This window comes from Cervus canadensis, chromosome 6, assembly GCF_019320065.1.
Source record: "Cervus canadensis isolate Bull #8, Minnesota chromosome 6, ASM1932006v1, whole genome shotgun sequence".
NCBI lineage: Eukaryota > Metazoa > Chordata > Mammalia > Artiodactyla > Cervidae > Cervus > Cervus canadensis.
Window position 1 is genome coordinate 38,112,377 of NC_057391.1, and position 21,587 is coordinate 38,133,963.

Sequence of the window (21,587 nt, forward strand, 5' to 3'; positions counted from 1 at the left end):
CTTCATTTGAGTCTTGGTTCCCAGAGTTAACATCAGAATTATCTTTTGATTGGGTGGGACATTTTTCTTTGGATTATAATTACTCTTGACTGCCATAGTTTTGGGGGATATAGTTAAATCAACTGGATTCTATTTCTCATTATTGTGTGGGGTCTTATAGAGAGTGACAGTTTATTCCCTCTCAACCTATAGGTAAGACAGAAGAAGTGGTCCTGAAGAAGCTAGAGTATATTTATGCAAAACAACAAGCATTAGAGGCACAAAAGAGAAAAAAGAAGATGGGATCAGATGAGTTTGATGTGTCTCCCAGAACTAGCAGACAGCAGGAAGGAGCTTCTGCATCATCTGTAGATCTCGGACAGATGTTTATAAATAACAGGAAGGGGAAGCCTTTGATTCTTTCCAGAAAAAAAGACCAGGCCACAGGTAGGAGGGACATTTCTTTGCTTTCCTTGATGCAGATGAACATTTAGTTTAGTTAAAAGAACTGAACATCTTGGCCATAATTTTAGTTTTAATTAGATGAAAGATGAGTTGTATTAAAAGCAGAATATTAACTACATTAGATTTCATTTTCTAGCTTTACACACTCAAGCAGATCTTAATAAGTTATCCATCATGGTAACATATAAGACTTATTTCTGGTAGGAGTTTATTTTTGTTAACTAGACTCTTTTTAATCAGATTGCAGTCTGTCCGTGAATTGCTATACAGGAACTAAGTAAATTGGTTTTGATTTCTTACTCTGTCCTATATGATTTTGAAGGTGAGGCTGTGTTGACTTTACATTACTTGTTTATATCCTTTGAGAATGGTATATCCTTTTCTACTCTTTTACTCTTTGGATAGCCAAGTGTAGGAACCAAGGAAATCTGGTTTGTTATATCAGCTAAGAAGGTGGTGATGGATACTAAAATACGAGTTAGTTTTAACATTGCACATTCAAGTGATATTATTGCTAAATAAGTAAGGACTTTAGTGACCATTTAGGCCAGTTACCTTATTTTACAGATGGAAAAACTGAGGTCTAAAAACTTGAAGCAATTTCTTAAGAGGTTTATAGGAAAGCAAACCTAGGGATAAAATAGTGTGTACCTTCATCCTGCTTTACCAGCAAGACCATCAGAAGCATTCCATTGAAAAAGTGGTTCCGTAGCTCTGTTCCTCAGCAAAAATAAAATTCTGTCCTTTAAGAGAATCAGTGGACAGGTAACCATTACTGAAAAATTGTTCAAAAAGTAAATTGCAAGTTGAGGTTCCCCAACAAATTTGAAATGTCTTGCTTTTTAAGTCAGTGTGTGGTTTTAGGCATGTCTCCTACATTCCTAGGCTGTACACTAGCATTAATTGAAGATCTTTTATCCTTAACTAATTTCTGATCTTTTTTACAGAAAATACCTCACCCTCTAATACTCCACACACCTCTGCCAACATTGTGATGACTCCACAAGGGCAATTGCTCACCTTGAAAGGTCCCCTATTCTCAGGACCAGTGGTTACTGTTTCTCCTGCTCTCTTAGAAGCAGATCTGAAACCTCAAGTTGCCAGTAGTGCTGTGGCTCAATCAGGTATTGTCTTGAGTGTTGTCTTAAATGGGTGGTGTAAAAGAGTTATCTTTGATATCTCAAAGTGACAGAGAAAGCCTTTGAATGTGTTCTGTAGTGATAAAGAGCCGTTGTATTCAAGTCCGTATGAGAGGGTTCTCTTTTTAGAACATGTTTGGCTCTGTCTGTGGTATTGATTGGTCTTTTTTTTAACCTGGGAATGGGAACTATTTTGCGTTCTCTCCTAATTTCTAATTGTGTGCTAAGTTGCATCAGTTGTGTCCAACTCTTTGTGACCTTATAAACTGTAATCCTCCAGGCTCCTCTGTCCATGGGATTCTCCAGGCAAGAATACTGAAGTGGGTTGCCATGCCCTCCTCCAAGAGATCTTCCCTACCCAGGGAGCAAATCCTCCTCTCTTATGTCTCCTGCATTGGCAGGAGGGTTCTTCACTCCTAGCACCACCTGAGAAGCCCAATTTCTAATTAGGGAAAGAATTTTAAAGATGTGAAAGTAAAAGGAATGTGAGGAGTCATTATTTTAGCTTTTGGTGTTGATAAATATGTATCAGTTTTGTGTTGTACTCAGAGATGGTGCACTCCTACATTACCAACCTGATAAAGTTGGAGCACCCTCTCTTTTGGCGATAAGGATTGAGTTGAAAAGGAATTTTTACTTTGATGATTTAGGTTTTACAAACCTAAATTTCTGTTAAGGTAAAAGGGTATCTTTACCAATACTAGTACTGCTAAACCCAGTCTGGAGGAGTCATCTTCCTAGAGTGCTGACTCTAAGGGCTTCATCTTTCTGTCAGAGTAGCAGTTATTGGGTGAACAGAATCAAGATGTGTGTCTGCCTCAGTATAAAAAAATAAACTTGGGGAGCATTTATATAAAAAAATTAAATAGAACTTTTATTAATGATGGAATATCAGTACATCTTTTGGTTAAATTTTACCTATTTTCTTGTTAGGCTAACTCTGTAATTTGAAAAGCTAGTATTTCCTTTCATCTTCTTGCTAAAAGTAGATGGTGAAAATTTAACTCCTTTGAAATGGTTATTGGGTATGAATGGGAGAGAGTGCTTACCACTATAGATAAATGAGTTTTTTTTTTCTTCCCTAGAAAAAGACGACTTATTTATGATGCCAAGAATTGTTAATGTGACATCATTGGCAACGGAGGGAGGTTTGGTAGATATGAGTGGCAGCAAATACCCCCATGAAGTTCCTGATGGCAAGCCACCTGACCACCTGAAAAACACTGTCAGGAGTGAGGATAACTCCTGTGAAGATTTGGGCAGAATCTCTTCCAGAGGCAACCATAGAGATGTCAGAATGGCACTGGGTACAGCACAGGTTTATCTGTCACATAAAGATTCTGGTTTTCCACAAATAGTTGATGTTTCCAGTATGCAAGAAGCACAAGAATTCTTACCCAAAAAGATTTCTGGTGATACCAGAGGGAGTCAGCATAAATGGAAAGAGAGTGAATCAAGACGGGAGAGACTGAAGACAAAGGAGTCTCCATTTCATAAATTAAAGATGAAAGATCTCAAAGACTCAAGCATAGAGATGGAATTGAGAAAGGTAGCATCAGCTATAGAGGAAGCAGCATTGGATCCCAGTGAACTGCTAACTAGTATGGAAGATGAGGATGATACTGATGAGACACTGACATCTCTGCTCAATGAGATTGCCTTTCTTAATCAGCAGTTAAATGATGACTCTGTTAGCCTGGCTGAACTGCCTAGCTCTCTGGATACAGAGTTCCCAGGGGATGCTCGCCGGGCTTTTATCAGTAAGCTTCCTCCTGGGAACAGAGCAACTTTTCAGGTTGGCCACTTGGGAACTGGTTTGAAGGAATTGCCTGATGTGCAAGGGGAGAGTGACTCTGTCAGCCCCCTCCTCTTGCACTTGGAAGATGATGACTTTTCTGAGAATGAAAAGCAACTTGCAGAACCAGCCTCTGAACCAGATGTGCTTAAGATTGTCATTGACTCTGAGATAAAGGAGTCCCTCATTTCCCACAGGAAAGCGGGTGATGAAGGGAAGAGTACTTCTGGCATCCCTGCCGAGCCTGAAAGTGTGTCCTCACCCCCCATCCTACACATGAAGGGTGGCGTAGAAAACAACAGCACAGATACTTTGTGGAGGCCGATGCCAAAGTTGGCACCTCTAGGTTTAAAAGTAGCTAATACTTCCAGTGATACAGATGGTCAGAGTCTCAAGGTGATGCCTTGTTTGGCACCTGTAGCTGCCAAAGTTGGGTCAGTTGGACACAAAATGAACTTAACAGGGAATGATCAGGAATGCCGGGAGAGCAAGGTGATGCCTACATTGGCACCTGTTGTGGCCAAACTGGGCAACACTGGGGCCTCGCCAAGTTCTGCAGGGAAATGAACTTAGTTGTCCTCAGGCAGAAGCCAGGCTGTGAGGGGAAACCTCCTTTCTCTGCAGGCACCTGTTTGTTTGTATCATGGAACTGTGATCCTTGACTTTGAAATGTGGTGAATGATGGTAGAGAAAGGGGGTAGGGTGCTGACGTCCGTAAAAGAAATTAACTACTATGAAATTCTGATCATGTTAAAATGTGTTACCTCACTTGTGGTGCTGGGTCTCCTCATCCTCTCCAAGAAGATGTGATCCATTACTGAACACGAGGTGCCCCTCTTACCCAAGGAATTTGTAACAAGACTAGGTCCATAGTGGTTCCTAGTTCTTCCTTCCCAGAGTAAAAGCTGCTTGAGACTTAGGAGTTGCTATGGACTGAACCTTAGTTGATAGCTGTTGTTTTTAGTCTGAAGTCCAAGGAATGTGATGCACTTGTGCAAAGGGATCCAGAAGAGGTAGCTTTTAGTTGGTGTTTCAGAATAGGGGGAGAGAGGATGGGTACCATGGAATACCAAAGTGAAGGACTTAGTATCATTCAACAAAATTTTCTCTTCTTTCATATCCCAAGTAGCTTCCATTCCCTCACCTTTTCAATCAGGATTATAAATCTAAGCCTTCTGGTAAAGTAGAAATGCTTTTTAAAAAGCTTTTATTACTGAGGTAATCGTTTTGAGATGTAAAACTTAACTAGTTCTCCCTTACTATGTTTGGGTGTTGAGAAGACCATTTCACGGTACCAAGGATTTCTACCTTGAATATATTTGTTGGAGGTAGACATACAGGGAGCCCTTCCCCTTTCACAAATCACTTCACTCAAGAGACATGTAAAATGATAAGCATTCCCTCCCCATACCAGAGACAGTGGCCAAAACAAACAAACAAACAAAAAAACTGTGGGGCTGGGTATTTCCCACATCAAACCAGCCTCCTGGTGCTTGGAGGTTTCATTCACTGTTACCTGCACAGGATGTAAAAAAAAGAAAAGTCACAGTAGGCACTCTTTACCAGGGAAATAAGGCAGTATTTGAATCACAAGATATATTTTTTATTATCTGCTACCATGGATTCAATGATCTGTAGAGCTTTTTCACTCATTAGCTGTCAGGGTATGAAGGTCTGACAGCCTGTAAAGATAAAGATATTTATATTTTTGTATAGTTGTTTTCATAGATTTCTCAAAGGCTGAAGTTTTCAACCTAGAAGATGAGATTTGTATTGAGTATAGAAATGATGTTTCCTATCTAGTTTGTAAATAATCATGGTGCACTTGAGGGGTCTCTTGGAAACTCCTGGGGGCAAGAATCACTATTCTGAAAATGTATAGACTGGGATTTAGCTGCTGCATTTTGCCTTTCTTAAATAATTATATTTTGGAATGTAACCCCTGTTCTGTCTTCATTGACAGGATTTGCTTGTGTTGTGAAACAATAACACAAGAGCTTCCAGTGCCTGGGCTGTGCCTAGGCAGTGCTGTTTCTTCTACATCCCTTGCCTTCTTTATCCCAAATCCCACTCAGCATATCTTCAGAACCAGGTTGTGAAACCAACTTTGGAATGGTCCTAGCCAGTGTGAAATTATTACCTCCGTGGTTGGTTCCCTTTCTAGTAACTCTGGTAATAAACAGATTGAAGAGGGTGGGAAAGTTTCCTCTGCGAATTGCACCGGGAACACATTCTTTGTTGGTTTTTTTATGCTACTTGCCTTTCTTGACCTTCTCATCAGCCTCCAGCCTTCCCACCTCTAAAGGTTACTGAAGGAGCTTGAAGTAGGTGATGAGCGCCACTCAGCTTCTCATTATCCCTCCCACTTCTCTTTACCCAGGAGATTTCATTCAATGCCTTAGCCAAGGAATCCAGCACCTGTCTTCCCTGCTAATAACTGTCCTTGGAGATGCTAGTAGTTTAATCCAGGTATAGCAGTTTCCCATTATTTCTTTGCTTGTCTTGTCCTCATGTTCCCTCCTGACTTTCCAAGGCTCTTAACGCTTTTGAGGGTCAGCCAAGGAGCAGGCAAGTGAGCGAGTAATCCTCAGGAAAAGAAGGACCATTCTGCTTCTGAACACTGTTCCCTTTTTTAGAAGAAAATAGACAAATAGGTAGTATTCACTTCTTGATGGGAAGATATTTGACTGTTTATGGAAGATGTCCAGAGATAGAAATGAGAGATGATCCAGTGTGTTCAAGGAAGGCTGCAAATGTCATTATAAACCCCCCCCCCCCCATCCCAGTAATGGTGTTTGCAAGACCTCTTAGAACTAGGGAGTTGTTAGGGCTAATTTGAGGAGGGCTCAGTCTTAAAAACAATCCTGCAGTCTTGATAGAAATCTTAAGTCTCCAAAAACTCCAACCCTTTAAACCTTACCCCAGGAGAAACTGATCTATGAAAATTCATGTGTGACTATGAAAGATGTAGTTGAGTGAGGAGTTGAGGAATTGGGAGGGTAGTGAGCTCTCACCCTAACTATAAGAAGCATGATCTCAGTAGACCAATAATTCGCCTTTTTATACATCTGTAAATAAATGGAATGTTTTTAAGAATATAATTATGTCAGATTTAGCTTTTTCTTTTATATATTAAATATATATCTTTCTTTTTCTGCTTTTGAAAAATGACTATTTTTTTAGAAACCTAAGAACAGAAGAAGTTTGGTCAGTGGGAGAATGTATAAACTTGAAATAAATCAGTTACAATAATTAAAGCAGGACTTGGTGTTGCTAGGTTTGTGCTGAGTTGTAATAGAGAATTCTGATGCTCTGAGACATCTGGGAGGGGTTCCACTGAAGGAGTTTAATCATAGGAATTCCTTACTATTTTCAAAGTTTCTGACATGCCATTTGGGGGAGGTTTCTGGTATTCTAATCTTTGCAGCATGTTTTACATGGAGAATTTGAAATTTCATACTTGATGGCAAGTATTTGTCTCAAGAAGTCATTCTACAGTGAAGAATGACTAGCCTCCTAGTACCAGTGTGTGCAGGGTGTAACATACCTGTTACCCATAGTCTTAGTGGCTAAGGACAATAGATGTTCTTAAAGCAAGCTATAGGTTAACTAGTGTCACAGTTTACAAAAAAATTTTTATTAAAGGAGTTCTTTAGACATTAAACTACTCTAAGGTCACTAACAGATCAAGTCCAGTTATATAAACTTCATACATATTACTGTGTGTAATGTTTTTTCCCCAGAATTATGAGATACTTAACAACAGGCCTTTCTATAACAAGTTTGAAAACGTTTTGACCACAGAAGAAAGGCAGACAATCCATATATTATTTAGAGCAGGGTTTAGTAGTATAGATAGTTTTTTTCCCCCTGATTATACTAGTTGAGATATTGGAATGATAATGATATCAGGTGAATTGAGAGGTAAATGCACTTTGAAGATAGTCTGAAAAATGATGACCCTTATTCCTCACTCTCAGATTAAAACAAAAAACAATGCACAGAGGTAGAGGCACAAAGTAGGCACATTTTCAGATACTTTTGTAGAGAATGATTGATAACCAAGAATCAGAATAGATTTATTGCACAGAATTGTTGATTTTTAAGAAAATGTAAGGGCATCAGTACTTCATGTTGTGTTATCTCTTAGAAATTTTCCATGAACATGAATTGCTGGATGCGGGGAAGATTAAAGCTGAGGTATATAGACTTACTGCCATTTGGAGAAAAAGTAAAATGCTTTTTTGAAATTAAGTTAGAGGGAAATAATTTGATATATACAACTTCTGAACTGAGGCGTAATTGTAGCGTATTGTAGCGTATGACTGAACTGCTCTACAAAGAGAAGCTAAGTGCTGATTAACATGGATGGAAGTGTGTGGAGGGTGAGAAGGCTAAACCGTGGGATGAGTTGAAATTTTGAGACAAATCTAAGCTCTACTAAATTCTGTCATTGTAAACTATGTTATTAGATTTTGTTAAATAAGAAAGCAGTCTTGGAAGCATTGCTTTGAGATCCACCCTGTTTCCAACTGCAAACATTGGTCTCAGCTGTCCCACAGTGCCTTGCATGTAAAGGTGCTCAATAAATATTTGAATTGATGAGCAACTGTTTACTTTAGCCTGTTAGTTTTCCAGGATCTTATAATTGCACCTATTTGTATATTAAGCCTAGGGTAAATTTAAAAATCTGATCTAATTATGATCATGAAAACAGACAATTGTATACACCTTTCCTAGACATGTGGAATTTTAGAATCTGACAACCATGTATACATATTGAGGACATAGACAAGTGAATAAAACGTGAAATAGCATATGAACAATGAAATATATGTGTAAGGGTCAGCTGCATTTTGGAGGGTGGGATTGCAATTATTTGAAGAAAAGGGAATAATGAGTGTATTCACACTGGGCCTGGGATGATGAGTTTCTGACCCTACAAGCCTATTTCTCACATTGGCACTTAAAAGTCTACATGGTTACATATCCTAGACAGTAAGGTAGGACTCAATTGTGAAGAATTAAAAATACGTGATGTTGATCCTAGACTGAAGTACCCAGATTCTAGACTTAAGAAGTCTGTTCATTACACTGTTCTCAGTTGGTTTTGCCAGATCATCTTAGACAATGAAAGCAGGAGCTTGTATTGTTTCTGTAACTTCAGCTTCAGATGGGAGTAATTTGGAGAACATTTTTCTGAAGGGGATAAACCGAGTAGCTTTGGATAGGAAATGACCAATGACTTTCCTGGCCATGAGTGGTTAGGTAAGTGAGAAATGACCCAGATAGAATTAGGGACAACTCTAATGGGTGCAGGTGAGATTTGCTAGGGGATGCAGCACACGAGTAAGGACACCAGGTGGCACCCTTTATTAGCAGTGCTACATTGATCCTCCACGCCCCCTGCCTGCCGCCATGGTGGCAAAAATCAGACTAGCAAGGAGTAAAAGGAGCCAGCCCCCTATTTCATACTGTTACGGCTAATAACCCTGACCACCTCCTCCAGATTTGAAAATGTGAAAATACCATTTTATATTTCATTACCTCTGCAATGCATGGTTGAAAGGAAGGAAAGGTCATGCCTCTAGTAGCTATTGCCAGCTGGTCTTCCAAGAAGTGACTTCCCTGATATTTATGTCAACTTGTTAGCTTTACAGTTCTCACACAAGTATATACCTGTTTTGCCACTTGGCAGTACAAGAGCCACTCACAGCAGTAGGTTTAAGAGTTTTTCCCTCTTGCTAACATCTCATCTCCCCCAGGGTTCCCCTAAGGATCTGGATCAGATGGAAGGCATATCAGTGTACTCTTTCTCTGGAGCCCAACTGTTGGAATAGGTTAACCTTTTTGTATGGTAATTTCTGTAGCAACTAGGCAGAAAGGCACCTAGAAAACAAAGTTAGGTTGAAACACATTAAATAATAGGCAAAGGTATTTCTGTGCACGCTCTGCCATCCCCCCAATTTCTCTCCCCCACCCGTGAGCTAGAAAAACTCTATTGAATCTGGTGCCGACAAGCTTGGCAGTGATCTCGTCAAAGCAACAGTACCAGGGACAAGCGTTCGTGAGTGAGTTTTGACAGGAACATGGAAAATGGCTGGAGCAACTGGTTAATTGGATGAGAACGAGATGGAACATTGGAGGCTAAAGAAAACATCAAACAAATAAGTCTCATCCGCACATTGACCCGACCGCCCCCTTCCCGCCTAAAGCTCTATCCTAGGCTATCAGCTCCTTCCGCCTTCTTCCACCGCGGCCAATCAGGTTGCCTAGTTCAATACACTTCGTAGCGATCGACGTACTCATGAAGAATCGTTTCCATGTAGGTCAACGCGCCTGGCAAGCGGCGAGCAGAAATTATTCTAGCCACTTTAAATCCCAGCGCTTAGGAGCAGACTTTATGGCTGTACCCAGTCTTAGTTTCAGCTCTGGTCCCTCCAGCCTATTAAAAGCCAACCATAGTGCCGCTGGGGGCGTGGTTACTGTCCTGTTAGGGTTCTGGGAAGTGCGCTTCTCTGGGGGGACCAGGCTGATAATACCATAAAAGGCTTGGTTTTCTCAGTTCTGAAGCCGTGTTCTGACGACCTCCCTCTAGGATCCGTAGTCGCGACTGCATGGTGCGGAATCCGTGGTTCCTGAGTGCCCAGTCCTCAGCTTCCTAGGCCCTTTCCTGGGCCCCGCCCCCGTAAGCCGTACTCGTCCACTCTGGGAACGCCCCCGTGTGTAGAGGCCGCGCCCCCTCGCCTCCGCTCCTCCTACCCAGCCGGTGGCTGAGCCCAGACGGTAGTTCGCGTTTTGAGCCGCTCGTGCCACCATAGCTGCTTCTGCCACTGCCGCAGCGGAGCTGAAATCGCTGAGCGCGATGCCTGAGGGCGCTGCGAGCCGGGCGGCCCTCGCGCCCCGGGGCTGGTGAGGCTGGGCCCGAGCGGGGGCGCTGGCGAGTAGCAGGGGCTTCTGAGGGAGCGGAAAGTGAAAGATCTAGGGCTCCCGTAGCGGCCTGTGAGCGAGCTCGGGAGGGTCGTGGATGGGGGAGGGAGGCCCCCGTGGCAGAACGGGTTGCAGGGCCAAGAGGAGCCCCGCCGGGCTGAGTGTCCCTGCGGCAGCCGGCGCAGGTGCTCACGACCGCTGTGGGATTCCTTGGTAGCCTCGGTGTCCTCCTCCTTTAGACACTGCTGTTGCCATGAAAACAGTTGGGAATTAACGGGAATCGGACCAGCCACTAGCCCTTCTAGGGCCCATCTTATCCTTTCAATTGATCGCCTCTGGCAGGTGTGGGCCTGGCATTTCTTCGCAGCTCAGGCTTTTTAACGCCCCCTTTACCTGAGTCTGTCCTTAAGGCGTTTTAGGAAATCGCGCAGGGCTTGAAGGTGGGAATGAGGCTACGGGAGAGGGCAGGTACCTAGAGATAAGAGCTGCAGGCACGGCTAGGCAGAAGGTAAGGTGGCTTCTACCATCTCAGGTCAGTGAGAGGGCATACTGGAAGGGCCTGTGGAGTGGGAAAGCATTGCCGCTGTTGAGGCAAGTCCCAGGATTGGGCCAGGAGCTGTCCCAGGGGCTCCTCATCATGATGGCTGTGGAGGGGTCAACCATTACCAGCCGGATCAAGAACCTTCTGCGATCCCCGTCCATCAAATTACGCAGGAGTAAGGCAGGAAACCGGCGAGAGGACCTCAGCTCCAAGGTGAGTCCTAGTATTGGGAGCCAACCCTTCCCGTCCCTCCTCTCCCCTCCTCTTCTCTGCTCCACGTACGTCTTTTACTGGGGAAAGAGGAGAACTAGAAGCTCATCGTGGCTCTAAAGGACCATCTCTGCCCCTCAAGAAAGCAGTGATTTAGTTATAGGGTAAAGGGCATAGAGCCTCAGGGGTGAGCATTGCTGAGATTCATCCGCGAAAAGAGCATGAGGAAGGCAACATGAGGGTTCAATTGTGGCCTCACTACAAACTAAGTCTGTGCTTGGGGAAGCCAGTTGATATGCTATGACTCAGTTTTCCTTCTTGGAAGTAAGTAGTGGGACCACGTATCCTGTGAAGGGCTGAGTTACCACAAGTGTTAAGTGTCACAGCTGGGTTTATGTAAGACAGTGGTAGCAGAAATATGCTAAAACACCTAGTCAGAGGAATTGGCTTGGTAAATGCTCTTCCCTGGGGTCAAAACAAACTTACTTGTCTATTCAAGAGACCTGAGTTAATTTAACTGGAGTTTCTTGGCTTTTTAGAAAAGGTAACAAGCAAGGAGCCAAGTATCTGCCAGCCAAGCAAATTCTGATTTGCCCCTGGACATTGCTCATCTGATTCTCTATATCCCACCCTACTGCAGAAGTTCTCCAGAAACCAAGTCCCCTTCCATCTCCTCACTTGTCTGAGTGGTGGTGTTTGTGCTTTGTTCAATTTCGTAGAGCCCCACAAGTTTGGGAATACAAAAGCCGACTAAATGTATTTAATCCCTGAGGGAAAGAGGGGCCTTGTTCCCACAGGATCAGATTAGACTTTTGTGTCGTATTAGCAGCCTGTAAACACAGTGGCCTTGTGTGGTTCAGGATTGCTACAGGGAGAGGCATTTGAGACAGCGGCATTTTATTGCCTTGCCTGCATCTCTTCAGAGATGAGTAAACCCAGTGAGGAATGATTTGGAATGCTAATGTACAGCATGGCAAAGTTCTGGGAGGACTTAACTCAGATCCCTGTCTTTTAGTGGAAGCTTACTTGGCTTTGGTCACAAATGACCACCTTTCCTGTATATTCTTTCAGCAGGAATCATAATTGGCCACAAGGTTCCATGGCTGTGGAGAGAGTGACTTTTCCAGGGGTCCTCATTGACCATTGTTCGTAATCTCCAAAGGCAGGAGAATGAACCTGAAACATAGACAGCTGTCTTGGATTTGGCTCTGTTCACTTGTTTGTTGTGTTGGGTCGATCATTCTTGGTGTTGGAGGCTCTCGAATTCCTGGCTGGTTACTTGGCAATGACCCACATTGTTAGAGCCATCTTCTTGTATCTTTGGCCTCTTTTTCTAACCCAGAATGATACAGGTAATAAGAAAAGTATGGTGGAATTTTAGTCTTCAGTATTAGTCCATATTGTAATTTTGGTCTGGAATCCAGAAGGTATGGTCATCATTCTTTAAAATTTACCATGTCACTAATCATTAATACATTTGACAAACGTTTATTAAGTGCCGACTATGTGTAGAATCAGTGATGAATAAAACATTATCCTTGCCATCAAAGAGCTTGTGGCTAGTCAGACATGCAAACAAATAATTACAACATGATGTGACAAATGCTGTCCTGGAAGTATGTATAAAGGTGTTTATGGCAGTACAGGGGAGGGAACCTAAATCAGCTTAGGGGGATTAGGAAAAAAACCTTCACAGAGGAAGGGATGCTTGAACTGTGAGTTCTGAGACAAGAGAAGAGGAGAAGCTCTCCAGGAAAACAGTGAAAACTGGAATCTTTGGCATCACCATTAAATGTCCCTGCTTCACATAGGAATTCAGTGCTTCAAACTGCTTTAAATGGCTTTGTTTGTCCTAGAGCTGTGAATGAAGGAAATACTTAGCTGAAGTTGAATGACCCTTGAATAGTCTGACTGAGCTCGAGTGCTGGTACATATCTTTAGCACCCAAAAGTAGTAGCTGCCTTTGTGTGCCTCAGACCTTGCCTCTTGCAGATGCCCGACTCCATGCACTCTTTATTGAAGACTACCCGAGATGATTCTAAAAGCCTGCCTTGTGGTAACCAACATATAGGGCTTCGTGTGCTGCTCTAATATGTGGTAGCTGTGGTGACAGTCATAGAGCTTGTGATTCATGGATAACTAACTCTGAAGCAAAATTTGAAGACCAAAAGACATATGCATTTTGTGGGGGTTGGGGGCAAAGAAGGAAGTGACAGAGGGCCTTTATGCAGCTCTTACCTCATATGGCCTGTTGCTTTGAATCATAACTGTTCCTTCTATCTAAAGTAGCCTTTTCACCAAATTCTCCACTTATTTTTAGATCCAACTCTATATTTACCGGAGCCACAGGGCCTTCTCAAACTAGCCCTGCTACCTTGGAACCAGTCTCTAATTGTTCTTTTATGTATGTCTTCATTTTTTAAGGTCAGGGCCATGTTCTTTATTTCCTTTACATCACTGGGTTTAGTAAAGTGTAAGGAATGATCTAAATACTAAATGAATAAATGGATGGGAAAAATTAAAATGTCAAAATAGTGGGGGTCCATTCCAGAAGAGCAAATGTTCAGGAGGAATTTGTGACTTCTTTAGAAATCGAAATTAGAAATAATAAAACGTTGAAAAGAAAAAAAGAAATAGAGACACATCCTATTTAGGTGTGAAGGGCATTAGAGAGAAAGAGAAGTACATATGTGCAGAAAGTAGTGCTCATTAAAAGCTTTTTAATTCAGAAGAGACCTAGTTAAAAATATGGTTAAAATATGGTTAAAAGCCAAAGTGAGAGCCAGTAGAGACGGGGATTTAAGTTATTAGAGAGAGTAGGTGAGAGCTGGGATTTCTATTACACTTTCTCTAAGGGAAGGAAAGCAGTCTCTGCAGTGTTAACAGAATTAGAGAAGAGTAATTTGAGGTTTTATGCCAGATCTGCTGAGTCTTGATGAAGTGGAACTCAAGGTTATTAGTTGTAAACACCCTGCAACTTCAAATCCTGTGCAATTTTTCAATTCTTTCTCTCATTTTGGTTGAACTGTGGTTTTCCTTAAGAAGTAAATGTATAAAAAAAAAAAAAAAAGAAGCAAATGCATGTGCTCTTGGTGGCTAACCCTCCCCCTCTTTTCTTAAACTTTCTGAAAGATTTTTATGTGGAAGGAGCTGAGTTGTTTTTCATTTTAACAAAGGACAGAAATGGACTGGAGCCAAGCAAGCAAGATTTAAGTTAGGGATACAAAAGCATTGCCTGTCCTGGAGGGTTGTTAGGTTTTGAAGAAGTGAGTAAGGGAGGTTTTGAAATCATCTTCCTTATTAATAGCCATTAGTCCAACCTGAGTTATACATTAATATATTACCCCTTTGAAAACAATGGGTGGCAAAGTAACTGCAGCTTTCTTCTGGTTCTCAGTTTTTATGAATATAAGTCTAATTTACTCTCTGTCCCCCTTCCCCCCCATTTCTTTCCTCAGTGTTTCTCCTGCCTGACTGTATGGTGGTGCTTTGAGCCTTTTAATATGTGGCAATGAGAACAGTTTGTGTAGGTGAGTTTCGTAGAGAAGAAAAAACTGGCAGTAATCTAATTTCAGCTTTTGCTTAGTGTTTGAACCCAGATATTAGTATTGTGACTCTATACTCTGCTGATTTGGTAGAGGGGGATCATATTCATTTTCAAAGCACTTATAGATCACTGGATTTAGCTTGAATGGTGGTCAACTTGGGGGAATGGTCAGGAGAGCTTTAAGACATCAGAATACCTGTACAGCTTCTAAAAAGTACACATTCCTATGCTCCATCCTGTTTATATGGAATCAGAACCTCAGGGGGTAGAGTTTGTTATTTGTGTATCTATTAAAGTTCCACCAGCTGCCCACTGTTGGGTTATGAACCCCTGGCTTACATGCTAGGACCCTGACATCTGTTGACTTCATACCTAAGTCCTCATTGAGGCTTCTTGAGAATATATGAAGCTATCTCAGTAACTATATGCTTCTCCTTGTGTCTTCACAAATCTCCACTGTCTTCTGGACTGATTGTTCTGAAACTGCTATATCAGGGATAGATCTGAGAGAAGTGCCCTGTTGTAGGGTCATTTGTAAGGAGCTGATCACCGACTTACTACAGATGGGCAGGAATTTCCCTTGGGGGCAGAAATAGGAAACTTTATGATAATCCCTGAGTCCTGGCCAGGTTTTTTTTGGTACCCTTCAATTACCCACTCCCCTTGGGACTCATAGCAACCCAGAGTTTTTCATGTTTAATACACACTCTCTGGGTTCCCTGCCTAGAACAGATGACCGAGAGTAGAGGCCTCTGTGGCCAGCAGCCCTGCCCCTCACCTATTTTTGTGAGTGAACTTGGGCAAGTTCTTGTTGCATTTTCTGCCTCCAGTATATTCTCCAGTTAAGTCTTGTGAAGTGCTGTGAGCTCCTCAGAACAGGTGGTGTACAGTGAAAAGAGTGAGGTGTCCTCCTGGTCGTGTTCCTTTGATCTCCATTTCCTTTTCCTTCCGGTGCCTGCAGCTGCCCTCAGCCTTCAAAGTAAGTCTCACTGGGGAGAGAGGATTCTTCTCTCCGCAATCAAGCACCCCTTGCTTTGCCGTCTAAAATAGCCCAGCCTCTTCAGGCTCTCAGTTGTCTTGCAGAGCCTCCCCTCATTTACTTGGCCTCCTGCATTTCAGGATGTAACAGCACTGCTACTTCCCAAATTTCTTTTCCCTCTCTCAGCTTGTGACTTAGGGCAAGTTACCCCTGTTGGATCAGGTTGAATGACTGTCTTATTTCTTGCTGATATTTTTAATATCTTTGGGGCCATTGGTGTTTCTCTTGACTTCCCTCCCTCTTCTACTTGTTATCTGTGTGTTTTCATTTCTTGACTAATGAGAAAACATTCATAGAAATGAGGCTTCAGCCTGAGCTCTGTACCCTCTCTATCAACCCCCTGAGTCTCAAGTTGGACTTGTGGCTGATATCACTGCCCCTTTGTTTGGAAAACAGTCCAGGGTTTGAAATTTGCGACTGTGTTTATTCACAGGAAGCTTCTCTAGGAACATGGCTGTCCCCCTGTTGTTCTCAGAGTATCTGTTGGTTTTTCCTTCATGTCCAGACTGCTGTGTTGGTAGGAAAAAAAGCTACAATGTTTTCAGTAGGATTTGTTATATTATACATCACATTCCCACTGCTGCCAGCTAAGCCTCTCCTCTGGGCTCTGTTGTTTAATGCAGGACAGGGCCAGGTTTCTGTCAGCTTTCTTTTATAGTAATTCTCAGTAGAGATGTGGAGTGAGAGCTGCCCACCTCTTTGAAAGTTTACTGAATCAAATCCACATCATAGATTTTACTTTAGTTTCTGTTACCTCTTAAAAAAAAAAAAGGGAGGGACGGGGAGGGCAAGAAATAAAGTGAGTGTGACAGACAGACGGGGCAGTGTAGATCCTTAAGGTTGGTATTTTTGGTTGTTCAGATTTTCCAGATCTTGGTTTCCTTCCTCCTGACAGTTGTATCAGCAAGTCCACAGTGCTTCTCAGTTGGCCACAGCATTTTCCTCTGGTTTTGAAGGATGCGTCCAGAAGAAAGAGTTCATACTACAGTTATCTCCTCTTTGACTTCTGGGGAGAGAATTCCGCCCTCACTCATCTTATCACAGAATGTTTGTGATGTTCTGTGTATTGCTGCCCTAGTCTATAAAATGACATCTCTTCTTAGTTTAGATTTGTTAAGTTTATGCACTTTATCTCTCCCTCTAAAGCTGGAATGGAGCTAAACTTACTTTCCCGTCCCTGCCCCTACATTCATAGTTGAGATTTAAATATACCGGAAGATCTTGGAACAACACTTTGTGAAACCACATGGCTGTTTTGATTCTCCCCCCACCTCCACTTTGTCACATTCTCTTTTGGAGGAATCCTGAGAAGGAATTCCTCAGCCTCTTCTGGGTTTGAGCATTGCATCTCACTCGCGCGGAGCTCACTGCAGTTTCTGACTTCCCGTCCTGCCTCTCCTCTGCCTTTGCTGTCTCTCTCCCTTTAGTGATGCCTCTGGCCGTTTCCCTGTGAGTTTGGCTGACCCGTTAAAGGTGCTTGCACTTAAAAACCTAAAAAATTGTGGCATAAATATTATTGAAAAGTTTATGAAATATAATAATATAGCCTTTTTATTGTGCACAATTATAAAATGATTGCTCATGTAACCACCACCCAAGTCAAGCAACAGAATGAGGCCAAGGTGTTGGTACTTTCTGAAGGATGTCATGCTAATGGTGTCATTAAGGTGAGATGAGGTTTTTGTCATATGTAATTAAGATGATTTTATTGTTAAAAATTAAAGTACCCGAGGACTTAATCTTGACTAGCTGTTCTTTTACTTTTCAAGTTTCTTTTTCCATCCAGTATAGATTTGTGCCACTCCCCATTTCCAGGTAGTATGCTTTTTGGAACCACCCATTCCCAACTTTTGTTGTCCATGCTTTCTGTCTTTATCCTACAATAATAATACGAGAAATACAATATTTGTAGTGGTAATAATGGCTTTTATTGAGCTTTTTGCTGTGTACTGTACTAAGTATATACATACATTATTTAAGTTTCATACCACCCTACTGTAAGTACTGTTACTATCTCCATTTTGAAATGAGGAAGCTGATGCTAAGAGAGGTGGTTATATATCCACTGGATGACTGAGCTGCGATTCAAATCTTGGCTGTCTTAACTCCAAAGCCTGATCTTAATCTTTATCCTGTACTCCTCCCAGGGAATCTTCATGTGTGAAACATAACACTGAGCACAGAAATATGCCTAGTATTGCTGCAGCCAAGTGTCACATCTGTGATCAGCTTGGAAAAGAGCAATACCTTAAAAAACATACTTTCCCCCCAACATTCCCTGTAAAATTAGTTTAATTAACTTCTCAGACTGTTGTTTTAGAACCATCATTCATTAACCCTTGTCCCTCTATGTCCTTGCTCCTCTTCCCACTCCCAACTCCAGATTTCCTGGACTGTATCCCAGCTTCTCATCCTGTGGTATCCTTAGAAAATGTACAGCTTGTGGGGTTCTGTGGGTCCACGAATGTCAAGATGACAGGGCACAGCTGTGTGGTTCCAGATGATCATAAGCCACAAGCAGTTGCTGCTTCTTTCTCGGGGTTGGAGCGAGGTGGGGGAGTGAAGTGGAGACCAGCAGATGCCTTGGTTGTGTGTGTGTGTGTGTGTGTGTAGGGGGAGTGTCATGAGGCTTTAAACTGTTTTGTTCCTAGATGGCAGTTGATTTACGTAGCTTACTCTCCTGATGGCTTGCTAGGACTGCCTACCCCAGATCTCTCCCTCTCACCCCAGTTCTCCACCTCTGTTACCTTGTAACTGTCCATGTGCAAACTGACCTTGTCTTTGAAGCTTTGGAGAGTCACTGAGTTGAAATGCCTGTTTTCTGTGAAAGAAACTGAATCTAGAATATCCTGTGTCGGGGCTGACCTGGATGATGATAGTTGGGGTTCAGTGAACATGAAAATGAGCAAAAACGACATCATTTGCCCACCTGATTCTGTTTGGCTGGGCAGGCTCCAGGTTTGCTAAGTTCCTTGAGCAAGTGCCTTGCCTCACTTGATGTAAAATTTGAATTATCTTGATTTATTTCCTCAAGTAGGCAACAGTGATAACATCAGGGGTGCAAAAGCATGGGATCTTAATGCATGCTTTCCTGCGGCTGGCCTAGTTAATCCTGAGGAGGGGAAGCCCCACGCTACTTTGTGATCATGAAGGAGGAGTTGGGAGCATGCTCAGAAACCTTGACTCTTGCCGTCACTCAACTACTGCCTGGAGAAAAGCAAGCAGCTGCTTGTCAGGATTTAGCATGCAACAGGCAGGCTGCGGGCTTGCTAGCCTCTGGGACCCTGACGCTATTGGTCAGCTTCTAGCTGGAAAAATACAGTATCTTTGCACAGCATGATGGTTTTCATATGACATAATAACCTGCTGCTGACTTTTCTAAACATGGCCTTTCTCCTTAGGATGTCCTTCTTTCCCCAGGCTGCTTTGGTCTCCCTTCTGAGGCCACCATGCCACTGTGGTAGAGACTTTCCCTCCTAGCAAACCCTGAAATGGCTGCTGAACAGGGCTTACAGGAGTTAAGGTATAGACAAGTTAATGGGTGGGGGCAAGAGGCCAGTGGCCTTGTTGAAATGCAGGCTGAGATTCAGACCCACCCCAAGACTCTGCAGTACCACCAGGCTCCCAAGTGATGCCCACCATACTTGCAGTAGCATGCTGGGAGTGGGTGTGGGTGTGTGGGGGGGTTGGTGGTAGAGCATAGTGGGGCCTGGTGGGACAGCTTCCTCACTCCTGAGGGCACTCTCATTTCTCTCTCGTTTGTAAAACTGGAATACTTACAGCTTCCTCCCAGGGCTGTTGTGAGGATTAAATGAGGTTTAATGAATGTGAAAGCACATGATAAAAGCTAAATAAGGTTACAGCTATTATGGGGTTGCTAGTGTTATCAGGGTCCATAGATTTCTAGAATATCCAGGAATTTGTTTCTGATTTGCTGGCCAGATATTCGTTCAAGTTTCCATTTGTGAGAAGTCTTATTTTGCAGGTTCAACTTCTGTTCCAACATCAAATCATCCTCCCTTGCACCTTTATGTTGTGTCCTTTTCCTTGCCAATGTTAACTTGTACCAACCATGCTTTAACTAAGGACCAAAAAGAATGGCTTAGCAAATATTCTTTTTGATACTAACTACTGTGTAATTTATTTCAGGCCTATGGATATGTTTTTTGGGAATGGAAAAACATCAAACTAGTGAACCGGGAGTGGGGAGAGTCCTAATTTACTGTGTCTGATTGAAGATCACTGGAGTAATAAGCATGCTTATAACAGCAATAGCATCTATAGAAACAAATAGGACTTTTTTCTTCTTTAGGAGCTAATTCATTTATGTTGGGAAATAATTTCGGAAATGAATTAGTCTTAGAGCTTCCTTTCAGACTAAGAATTTAAAGGCAGAGTGAAAATGCCTTAGTTTTATGACTTATTGTTTTGAGTTTCTAATATGGGACAAGACTGAAATAACCTGTTTAAATAATTTTTGCTTAAAGAAAATATATATGAACATGGTGGGAAACAAGTGCGCTCATACCCTTCCACTGTCGGTGAAAGCAGAGACTGACTTAACTGTTTTTTTAAAGGACAGTTTGGTAATGTCCATTAGAAGGAAAATTTACATACTCATCTCTTGATCTAGCAGCTATAGTTCTGGGATTTTATTCTATGCAAACATTCACACCACACAAAAGTATATATAACTGAATTTTTTGTTGTTAGGGAGCATTATTCACAGTAGTAAAATCTTTGAAGTAACCATCAATAGAGGATTGATGTACATCCATAAAATGAAATACCTTGTATTTGTTGAGAAAAATGAGATCCATCTATATATACTGACATGGAGAGTATATAAAACCTATTATGTGACAAAAAGCAAACTGTGCAACAGTTTTTATGTTAATGATTATTTATATTTTGTTAAAACATGTATGTTAGTATGTGCATAGAAAAAATTGTGTGGCTATGAATACCAAATTGTTGTTAAAATTGGTTACCTCAGGGAGGGAGAGTAGATTATGGTGGACATTCACTGTCTACATTTCTATATTTCTGTAATGTGGGAATTTTTTTACAATGAGTCTGTGTTATTTTTGTAAGTAGAAAAAAACAATAAAGATAAAAGTCTCTCCAGTTTAAACATGTGTATTTCATACTTAAATCTAAAATGTTTAAATTTAAAAATCTGTATACTCATTTTATGTACAACTGTTTGAAAGTATATCTGGTATAATAAACTTTGGTTTTTTTAATATTAATAATAAGATACAAAAATATCTTTCCACAAATTCATCATTAACTTCTTGAATTTGAGATAATCCATTTCTGATATCTTTAAAAATATTTCCTTGATTAGTTTTGGTAAACAAAATATCTTTTTATACTTTCTGAAATATATGTGCTTTCTGAAAAGATTTTTTTTTTTTACATAGTGTAGAGAAACATAAAGAAGAAAACAGTCCATTCATAATTCTAACATCCAGAATAACTACTCATAGCTACATCCATTTCTGATTAAAAAGGACAGGTAAAGCTCTTTTTAAATAATAGTTGTTACTTTTATTAAGCAAAAAGTAAATCTTTTTTGGACTTGTTAATTATAATTTAAGTCAGATTTATGAAGAGCCATGCCATGCATGTATTTACTGAAGTCAGGGGTAACAGTGTTTTGTTTGTAATCATTCAAGGCACATGGATTATTCCATTTAGTCCTTCCCCACTCTTTCTGGAAAGGTACCAAAATCCTGTTTCTGGCTCCAACTTCTAGGACTGATTGTGATAGGTGGGGGATTCTCTAGGAGGTTAAAGAATTTACTAAGTAAAATGAACAAAAGAATATTCACAAATATTTTTAAAGTACTAAAAGTGGTTTCAGGGAATTCTCTGATGGTTCAGTGGTTACAGCTCCATGCTTTCACTGCCACGGGCATGGGTTCAATCCTTGGTTG

At 41.6% G+C, this 21,587-nt stretch overlaps 2 protein-coding genes across 17 annotated transcripts in view; both read left to right on the top strand.

Annotated features, from left to right (window-relative positions):
• Nucleotides 1-6,635, top strand: part of MGA (MAX dimerization protein MGA) — a 145,423-nt gene extending 138,788 nt beyond the window's left edge. For all 13 annotated transcript variants that reach the window (XM_043471546.1, XM_043471535.1, XM_043471536.1 and 10 more), the window contains 3 exons: nt 193-426; nt 1,392-1,568; nt 2,669-6,635. In XM_043471546.1, coding sequence (XP_043327481.1) covers nt 193-426; nt 1,392-1,568; nt 2,669-3,945 — 1,688 coding nt within the window. In that variant the 3' untranslated portion in view covers nt 3,946-6,635. The remainder of the gene's footprint in view (nt 1-192; nt 427-1,391; nt 1,569-2,668) is intronic.
• A 143-nt stretch (nt 6,636-6,778) lies between these two features.
• The window catches only part of MAPKBP1 (mitogen-activated protein kinase binding protein 1), a 53,902-nt gene continuing 39,093 nt past the window's right edge, over nt 6,779-21,587 (top strand). For 3 of the 4 annotated variants that reach the window (XM_043471549.1, XM_043471552.1, XM_043471551.1), the window contains exons 1-2: nt 6,779-10,290; nt 10,841-11,062. In XM_043471549.1, coding sequence (XP_043327484.1) covers nt 10,946-11,062 — 117 coding nt within the window. In that variant the 5' untranslated portion in view covers nt 6,779-10,290; nt 10,841-10,945. Of the gene's footprint in view, nt 10,291-10,345; nt 11,063-21,587 lie in introns of those variants that run through there. The other variant, XM_043471550.1, reaches the window with a different exon arrangement.